The 10,635-nt window shown below is 35.7% G+C and overlaps 1 protein-coding gene across 5 annotated transcripts in view; it reads left to right on the top strand.

The window, feature by feature from the left end:
- The window catches only part of Mme (membrane metalloendopeptidase), an 89,870-nt gene extending 86,537 nt beyond the window's left edge, over positions 1-3,333 (top strand). For all 5 annotated transcript variants that reach the window (XM_087186391.1, XM_087186394.1, XM_087186390.1 and 2 more), the window contains exon 23: positions 315-3,333. In XM_087186391.1, coding sequence (XP_087042517.1) covers positions 315-414 — 100 coding nt within the window. In that variant the 3' untranslated portion in view covers positions 415-3,333. The remainder of the gene's footprint in view (positions 1-314) is intronic.
- The last annotated feature ends 7,302 nt before the right edge of the window (positions 3,334-10,635 follow it).

Genomic DNA, 10,635 nt, shown 5'->3' on the forward strand with positions numbered 1-10,635 from the left:
TAAGATGCAGGCACTATTATTATATTTATTTTACAGATGAAGAAACTGAGGTACAGAGAAGCCTTATAATCAGCTTTCAAACCATGCAGTTTATCTCCAAAATCTGTGCTCTCAACTGCTATACTTTGTTACCTGTCCATTTTAAAGTTCTATGAATGAGAAAGAATTAGCTCATTATTCCAGCTTTTTTTCCTCCTTTTAAATTTTAAATTCACTTGTCCTGCACTGAGAAATTTTACAGGGCTTCAACATAGTTTGGACATAAACATCAAATGCTTATGGTGACTTTTTTTGTTTGTTTGTTTGTTTCAAAGGATTATTGGGACTTTGCAGAATTCTGCTGAGTTTTCAGAAGCCTTTAATTGCCGAAAGAATTCATATATGAATCCAGAGAAGAAGTGTCGGGTTTGGTGATCTTCGCAGGAGGCAGTGCATCCCCTGGCTCAACGTGCCAACACCACAGAAATGGGGAACTCTAGCGGGAGAGAGTGGGCTCCGGAGGTCACTGCAACTACTTGGGCTAATTAAGGAAAGCATCATAATACAAATGAAATTAGGATTTTCTGGGAAAATTATGGAAGGAAGAGGGGGTCTAAGGTCTGTCAAATCAGTCACTTCTCAAGTGTAAATAATGATTAATTCCAATAGACATTATTACAATTCATTTCTATTTCTCATATTTCTGTCACTTTGATGTTTTCCCTAGAAAATAGTGTTAATCACTTGCAGCTGACCAGGATTTCTATTCAAGGAGTGAAAGAAGATGTTGTATTTATGCAGTTGGACACCAAAATCACAGTGGTTATATGATCATTTTAAACATATGGCCTAAATACTTGTTTTTACTTTTTTTGCAATATTTATACTCCTCCAAAACTCTTCCAAAGAACTCTTATACATAATGGGGCCTTAGAGCTTACATAGCTTTAAACTCATTTGCCATACATTAGTTTATTGTCATTATTTTATTTTAAGTACTGTTAGTGCAAAAATGAAAGTCTAAAACTTGTGTTGTACCTGCTTTACTGATATTAAGTCCCCTACAATTTTCTAACAATTCTTGCTCTCTCTGTCTCTCAAAACTTGGTCTTTTTAAACGATTTGTAGTAATGTATAAATAATAATTTTTATATTTAATTGTTAACTACACTTAAAACTAAGTAACTGTTATTATAGGTGTTCATTAAATATTGAAGTTTCAGACCAAGATAAACTGTTATGAACCAAGATCTGTAAAGTGATGTACAGATGAAAATTTGAGACTTTTTTAAACTTATAAATCATATTGATGAAAAGCTTTGAGCACTAACTTTGGAGTAAAAATTGTCATTGAACAGTTGTCTAAAGATATAATCTTATGGTTTACAAACAGGATTTTTTAAAATTAAACCTGTCCCTAAGAGTGGCTATGATAAAAGGGCAAAATTGCATTTACATAGCTCTGTGACCCTTTATCTTTTTAGGTTTGTCATGGAAAAAATATTTTGATAATAAATTGAAGTTATGACCCCATTATTTACTAAGCCTTTGTGTGAGCCGTCCAGCTTTAGAAAGTGCATTTATTTCTAAATAGGAATGGGAGGCCTCCAGTAGACCTACTTCTGGAATTCTAAGTCATGTAGATTTCTGGGCGGGGAGTATGTCTAGTCCCTAACAAGAATTCATCTCTTGAGCTTTTATGTTCCTCTCCTTCCCTATCCTGTTGGCTAGTTTAGCTCATTTCATTACTTGATGAAGACTTTACAAACAAGGTACAGTTCCATAACCTTTAATTTTTCTAACAAAATGTAAAAACAGAGAATTTTTATCCAAAATTTAGGTATTAGTTTTCCTTCCCTTGAAAAATTCCCATTTGCCTTTAAAATGTTATTGAAATATAACAATACTCTTATATACATAAAAATTGCATATAGCATAAGTGTAGAGGCCACTGAAATCACTCTCTCGGAACATCCAAAACTTATAGCCAAAACCTGTAAAAAACAAAAGGTTGCCTTAGAAGCCTGCTTTTGTCATTTCAGTCCTCTACTATCCAGATCCCTCATAGCATACACTACATTTGCCTGTATTGTCTTTTAGATAAATGTAGAATCAGTCAGCATACATTCTTTAGTGTGTTTTCTTTCTTTCAGCCTTACATTTGTGAGCATCAACTATGTTGTTACGTTGACTATGGATCTTTAATTCTCATGGCTGAATAATATTCTATTGTGTTATCACACTACAATTCATTCATCCATCCTATGGTTAATTGGATCTTGATACACTTCTTGTTTCTGGCTATTAGAAATAATGTAACTATGAGTTATAAACTGTGTCTGCATATTAATGTTTTTACTTGAATCTTTAGTGGACTCATCTCCCCAAATCTTTGCAAAACTTATTATAAATATTGATAATATAATTTCAGCTAACCATGAATATTTTTATGCTTTCCCCTTTAACACAATCACTATTATCATGGATAATTCAAAGTATATTTTATGTCTATATTTCTTTAAAATAAATATACTTAAGTGATATTTGTAGTTGAAATAATAGGAGCACGTAGTGCTTAATAAAACAGCTGTCTCTGAGTTATTTTACTCTCATCTTCTCAAAACTACTGAAAAGGCAGAAGTGGAGAGTAATACAGATTATAAAAGGCCATTAGTGTCCTCACTGCTAGCTCTTGAAAACATTAGACACCCACCCCTGTGGAGCAACAACTCCAGTACCTGGATCCCTGCTCTCTATATAAGTAAGGTTTGGGGCCAGTATGTAGCTGAATGGTGCTATGCCTGCCTGGCAAGCACAAGGTCCTGAGTTCAATCCCCGTATTGGTGGGGGGGTGGGGGGGTGGAGAAGAAGTCAAAATAGCAATTTCTTTTCCTCCGACATCTGGAAATCATTAACTGTACATGGTGCTCTTGAGTCGTATGGAACCTTATGATCTCTCTCAACCACTCGTAACCATTTGGAATTGCCACATTAAATAATGCATATATATAATCTTAAATGTAAATCTATTTCCACAATGCCTGAGTTCTAGTCAAGAAAAGAGTTTGGCAGCCGAAACGCCAACTATGGAATGAAGATGGGAGCTCAGGAATGAAGATAGGAAGAAACTCTTGGTAACACATGTTAGTAAGGAGTTTACCTCCATGCTTTACTGTCTGTGTGGATTCTAAGTGCAGGTGGAAAGGATGTTACCCTGGAATATGTCTTTGTTCTAGTCCTATTCTACTACTACTGGCAAGATGACCTTGAGCATTTGTATGTTCTTTGGGGCCTCTGTTTCTGCCACCCAAATAAAAAAGGATTAGATTCTACTGGTTTTGACCAAAAAAGGAATATGTGTCCATTGCTTCCTTGACCTTTAGTCTGTGCTCCTGTTAAGAATCACTGGGCAGGGTGGGGATTTAGCTTAGTGGTACTGGCGCCTGCCTGGCAAGTGCAAGGTCCTGAGTTCAATCCCTGGTACTGAGGGAAAAAAAAATACTGGGCACCATAATCTCAAATCCCTCACTTAAATGCCTAAGCCCCATTAGACCACGTTAGCCCAAAGAACAAGGACCAAAGTTTTTTTTCAAGTTTTGGTCTGTGCTCCTGTTAATATTAGGCATTTAGATAAGGCAAAAGCTTGCTAATTTTCTGAAAAGCTTTATCTTTCCTATTGCCAGGGCTAGCTCTTGAAGTAGAAAACATCTGCTATTTTAGAAAGAACATAAGATTCCACCCTGTCAAAGAAGGATAATCAGAATTTTTTAAATCAGGTTCAAGTCTCAGGAATACAGAATAACAACAGCCATTTTTTCCATTAAGTTTATTATACATTTTAGGTATACAATACAGTTACATTCATCATTGGGATCTAACAACAGTCATTTTTGATAACTGTTGTTTTTATATGTCGTTCACTCTACTTAAAATTCCCATTCCCCATCTAACCTACCCCACATATTTCTTGAAATATATTAAGACTAAATGGAGCTTTTATCTCTATATAGTCTTACATTTTCTGCTTACTTCAAAATGAATTTCTTACAAATGAATGGCATAAACTATTTTACCAATATTTTCATGTTTTCACCACTCTTACTTCCAAAGATAACCATAGTTTACTGATGAGATTTGTTTTCAAAAACTTAAGTGAAATGGTTACTGGATGTCATAGGGAAACACAGGAATAATCAGATAACTTATGCAGAAGGCACTGCAGTGCCCTTAGGCTGAAGAACTTGACCAGCTGGTTCATCAGGAAGAGAGGAGCTGTATCTTAATACTCTCGATGGTACATTTATTTCTTTCTAATTGCTTTTTAAACAATATTTGCTTAGTTGCAGCTCCTTTGTGCTTTGTAATTTCTCTAAAATACTAAGGAATACTCTTGTCATTTTCAACCTCATAGGCAAAATGCTGTGCTTATATTTTGACAAAACAGATCTGAGTGATACAAGAGAAGCCTGGCAGAAAAGTAAGCATTTGGCTCTTGCCAGAAATAATCATAAGCTCTCAGCTGGGAAGAGTAGAAAGACTAGAAAGCCTAGTATATCTATTTAATCTTTATACTTCAGGATCCTCCTTTCTACCCAAAAACTAAAAATTCTCCAGGTATCAGGCATATTAACATCTTACTGTATTGCTATAAGTGCACTTGATATCATCTCATATCTGATCATCTCAAGTTATAATACATTCTAGAAATTTACTCCATATTCAGGAAGACTCAAACCAGTCAAGTATGTGGATTATCATTTACCTTTGTGTAAATCCTTCACATGTGCTATGAATGCTCTATGTCCTGCTGAAATGCAGCATCTGAGATGTGATGTTAGAAAGTTTGTGGCAGTTTTATGGTGTCAAAGAAATAGGGATCTCAAAAAGCTAAATATCAGAAAATGTTTAGATTTGTTAAATGAAACTACAAAAATGACACAATGCTAAATATGTTTTATCATTTCAATTTCATTAAAATATCGTTGCACAGAAAAACAATTGAAACAGTATATGCCAAAAATTAATCACAATTAGGTCCAGGTGGTAGTATGGTTAAGTGATTCTCATTTTCTTTATTTTGTTTTATTTCTTTTTTTTAAGGGCATGTATTTTAAGCTTTTCTGTGATGGGAAAATGTCAGTGTTGAAGATAATTTTTCACAATTTTACTTGAAAGAAAGAAAGAAGCAATAATAAAGGGATGAAATGAGAAAAAACATTGACCAAAGGAAAAAAATATGATTTCCCTAAATTTGCATTTGTTAATTTATGTAAGAAGGTATTCTGTTTGGTATTTCAGGCAATTTAGACAAGGTGCAGTGGATTTGGGCCAGGGGGGCCCTGCCCTGGAGACAGAGCAGCTCTCACAGGATCAAGTCAGGCACCACCTATGTGTGACACACTGTACCATACCCATTAGAAGATAAAAATAAACAAAAATGGCTTCCTTTTTTACATAGTAAAGGCACTGAAAGTGTACACAAACATGTCAAAACATGTACAGAAAACTAAATTTGAGAATTCAAGGGAGTTTCCTTCATGCTAAAGACATCCTGAAGGAAATTGTACTTAAATTCTGTTTGTTTATATGGATAGGATTTTGACCATTAAAGGAAGTGAGGGAATATTTTGGTTTAAAATTAGATAACAAAAGAGTAAGAATTCACAAGCACTGTCTCGCTGCTGGCTTCAGAAGAGCAGAGCAGAAAGGGCTTGCACACCTTGAACACAGTTACTCATTATTCGCAGTTGGCATGTCTTATAACAACAAACGCTATCCTTATTTATTCACTAAGTATCTTATACTATTCTCAAAGTCTATTTGTTATCTTTCTACTTTGAGAGATGTCTTGTGATTTCTTGCATTTGCAAGCAGTTGTGTGATAAAGATAACATTTTGTCCTATTCCTGGGAACTTAGAACTGTGCTCTATTTTAGATCCTCTCACTAACTTACTGCACTAAGAAAATAACTAATTTCTCTGAATTTTTATTGTCTCAGAATTAAAATCAGAGTTAGGATCATGGCTTTTTCAAAAAACAGAAGGCAGACCGATGGAATGTTTCAGCAAACTCCTTAAAAAGGACAAAAGCTATCACTTTTTTTTTGGAGAGGGCATAAAGTCATAGAAATATCTGTATCTACGACCCAGGGACATCCAGAGTCAAAGCAGAGAGCAGCCAAATGTCTAAATGGTGAGCATTTGGCTCATCTAAGCCTCTGCTTCCTCCTCTGCACATGCACATCTTGGACGGATACTGGACCAGTTGCCAACAAATTGTATTTTCACCTGCATTGAAACTTAATATCCTTTACTTTCCCTGGCACTAGTTAAATTGTATGAATCTTTAAAAACATGAGGATGTTTGGCTAAAAAAGTAAATTTTTTTTTACCATATTGTCTTTCCTTTCGTGTTGCTGTTAGTCGCTTACCTGATCCCTCTTGAATCATGTTTCAAATTTTCAATATACATTCTTGAAAAAGAAAAGACAAAAAGTGCAATCCTGTAAATAGTAAAGGATTTTTTTTTCAGAGGTAAAAAGCAAAAATGAGAACACACTCAAAACAGAATTGAATTTTGAGAAAAGCAATGATTTGTGGGAAACAGTTTATAGTTCATTGCGCAAATATCTTCACTTCTCTCAGAAAATGTCACTGGCACCAGAGATGTTGGCAAAACTATTTACCTCCTTTGAAACTTAGTTTCTGCAGACATGAAGTGTACTGACGTTTTTGTTAAGCCGAATAATTCCCCTCCTACAACCATGTCCACATGCTAATTCCCGAAACCTATGAAAATGTTAGGATTCATGGCAAAGTGAATTAAAGGTTACAGATGAAATTAAATTTTCCCATCAGCTTTTAAGAAAGGAAAATTATCTGAGGTTATCCAAGTGGACCCAATACAACCATACAGGTTCCTAAAAGTGGAAGAGAGGCAGAAGAGTAGCTCAGTGAAGTGATGTAAGAAGGACTAGACCCGTTCTTGCTGACTTTGAAGATGGAGGCAGGTAGATGGTCATAAGCCAAGAAATGTAGCAGCCTCTAGAAACTGGATGGAGAAGATAAGAAAATGGGTTCTTCCTAGAGTACCCAAAAGGAGTAGATCCCTGCCAGTACCTTGACTTTGGCTCAGACACGTCATATTTCTGATCTAGAGAACTATGACATAACAAATCTGTGTTGTTTCAAGCCACTGTTTATGGTAATTTGTTATAGAAGCTATAGAAAATATATAGCATAAGTAAATACTCAGTAGATAATACTTTGGGGTTATTTAAACCTTTTGAAAATTATGCTAATTTCACATTATCTTCACACAACTATAAAAATTCAGCCCAAAATATTTACTATTCTTCATTTATCTGTTATTACATAATAAGTATATGGAAGAAACATCAATTTGAGATAACTGAGTATGAGTTGGTCTATTCTAAACTAAAAAAAAAAGTCATAAGTGACTCACTTATGCAGGGACAAACACTGGCCTTTATAAAATAAACATAATTCATCATACAGAGGTTAAGTATTTGGTAATTAAGCCTTGCCTATCACCCACCTTTCATCTTTATATACAAACTAAGCATCAAGAAGGTGTTCCTTGGATAAGCACTAATGTGTCAAAAATATTTATGACATTATCCTCTAAAGTAGCTAAAATATAAATTGTTTAAGCAAAGCTTTAAGAAAATAGAAACCATAGACCATGGAGCCTTGAGATTTTTCTGCACTTGGCACATTGGATTTCCCTGAAAGTTTATTTATAGGTGTTATGTTTACCTAAAAATTAATTGTTATATTCTCAGGAACTTTTGGACTTCTGCTTTAAGGAGTATGTGATAAAAAAGACATATTACCCAAATGCTTAGATATTAAAAATAAAGAAGAGACGATCACACTGGAAAATGTGTGCTGTCCTTGGTAGCAACACAAAGAACCTTGCTCGGATTTTTAATGTACAACACCCCTAAGTTACATATTTACATTGCTCACAGCTTTTTCAACATTTATTGTGTTCTGTAGATAGCAAAATGAATAAACAGAACCCAGCCCTTGGTGTGCTGAAACCAGTTCACAGCAGCTCATTAGAGCTGACTGTCAAATTTTCAGGAATTTCGTGATATCATATTGGTAGCTTTGAATTGCCCAACATTACAAATCGGAGTTGGCTGGTTTATTTTTTTCTCAGAGAAGCTGCTGTTCAGCCTTTACTACCACAGCACTAGCCCTGAGCTAGAGCAACTCACAATCCAGAAACTGAAACCAGGGTCACCATTCTAAAGTTATACACAATCTAAGGAGGGCTTCTTAAATATCTTAGATATAGTAGCTTTACATATTTGTAACGTCTCCTGAAGATAGCTGTTTCTTTCCTATTCCAATAGAATCAGTACATTACAATTTTCCAGAAGGTGAAAGCAAAGTATCTGGAGGGAGAGATACTTTTTCCTCCTTCACACAGTAGCAACATGTAAACTAATACAAATTGGGGGTGGGGTGGTTAAACTAAGTCAGTGCTACAAAACAGATGCTTTTGCCCCCATCACATCCATATGTTGAAACTTAATGATGAAGGATATAGTATTAAATGGGAACTTTCAGAGGTGATTAAGTCCTGAGGATGGCGCCTTCGTGATTGGGTTGAGTTCTCATAAAAAAAGAGACCTCAGAGAGTTCCCTGGGTCCTTCTGTTGTATGAAGGCACAATGGGAAGATAGCCAACTGTGAACCAGGAAATAGGGTCTCACCAGACACTGAGTCTGCTTGTGATTTTGGACTTCCCAGCCTCCACTGCTGAAAAAAAAAAAATGCTGTTGTTTGTATACCACCCAGTCTATGACATTCTATAGTAGCAGACTGCACTGACTCTCAAGGTCAGACTAACTACAGTATGATACAGATCTAATGATTCTGCAAGTGACAAAGGCATTCAAATGAAGAAGTTATCTTCATCTGTTTATATTAACAAAAGCTTTAGCAGATGCATCAGTGAGACTGGTTTTAAAGATGGACAGAATGTTTTCAAAAGGAAAATAGTAGAATGAAAATTCTAAGAGAAATGTTTATTCTAAAGTAACTGGTAGTTGGGACAGTTCTTCATAGAGCCAATTGGGTTGCCTCAAATTAACCAGAAGAAAAACATTACTTCTCATGGTAGTTTGAAGCTAAATTATAAGAGTTCAGAATTCTAAACTGAGAAGTTTCAATTTTGAAATTGTAAAGCCTGATTTTCAGTCAAAAAGAGGGTTGTGCTAATAAGAAATTAGAGGCCTAGTAAACAATCAAGAGACCAGAGTTCATATCTGTTTTCTTCAGCATTGTACCTCTAGCGCTTTATTTATTCCCCTTAAGACCCTAGGAGCTAAATTTATGCAACTGTCCTTGATTCTTTTATCACAAAATATACCTGTTAAAATATTTCAATACATGGCAACTAACCCAACCCCCGAGGCACTCCCAGTCACTTCATATAATAACTTTTATATTCTTTCATATGATATGATATCTTGCCAGACTAAAATGTTAAGAGGCAAGATTAATGACAAACAGAATGTGAATAGAATACGAAATTCGTTTTTCTACCTATTAACAAAAGACTAGAGCAAGAGAGACTTGCTTAAGTGTGTACTTCCCATTCTGTCTTAGGGCCTTGAATATAATGCAGCGAATGGTACTCAAAGTGAAGTCAAGTCAGTACAGTACAATAGAAAGAATAGAGCTGAGTGAAATTGAGGGATATCATATTACAGAGTGTCATCCAACCTCAGGCTTCCCTGTTCCCGATTAGAAAATGTGCTACACTAGAGCCTTTCCTTCTTCTGGAAATACTGGAGAATCAATGCCAGTCCAAGGCTGGTGGGTCAGTGAGCATAACTAGCTTGGAGCCCTAACAATATGGCTGCAAGTAGTAGATGAAACAAATGAAGAACATTAACTGTGTTCATAAAACAAGCAACAAGATACAAGAGGCAGAAAGAAATAGTGGAGAAAATACTGCAATAAATGTCATCAAACTTCCATTTGTCGTATAGACACAAGTCCCAGAGTCTCTCAACTTCCTACCATAGTTTTTAGTCCATATCAACCCATGTCTAGAGCCTTTTACTACTAAAGAATTCCTTCTGCTCTGGCTCCAGCTTTTGCAAAGGTTTTTCCTGTTCACTCCAGTCCCTAATGCAACAGACTGAGGCTGCTACTAATAATCCTCACCAAAGAGACAGACCCTCCTACCTCTCCTTAGTGACACATTTCTGAGTGTGATGATTCCAGGAATTGAGGGCACTGTCATCTGACCCAAGGACGCTGTCTATTGTTACTGCCAGGATTCCAAGCATAGATATTTTTCCATTGCATCAACTACTACTTTATTGAAATCTTTTGTTCTCACATCCCACAGAGATACATATGCAGGAAGGAGGCATATCTCTATCAGTTGTATTTATTTGCCTTACTGCAGACCCCTTGAACTAGGACTCAAAGTGTAACTCACAGTGATATTTTAAGTGACAGAATATGCACAGAACTTAGAATCTCCCTTCTCCCCTCAAAAAAACTTTTGAATCTCAGGCTTCCCTTAGGATAATTATTTCTCATGAGACTGCTCACTTCAGTCTGAAACTCCTGTTGTGCATGCCAGACCCCTAAGGACTGATACTT

The sequence above is a fragment of the Heterocephalus glaber genome, unplaced genomic scaffold (assembly GCF_053883595.1).
Source record: "Heterocephalus glaber isolate CG9 unplaced genomic scaffold, H.glaber_assembly_v1.0 deba00001504, whole genome shotgun sequence".
NCBI classification, from domain to species: domain Eukaryota; kingdom Metazoa; phylum Chordata; class Mammalia; order Rodentia; family Bathyergidae; genus Heterocephalus; species Heterocephalus glaber.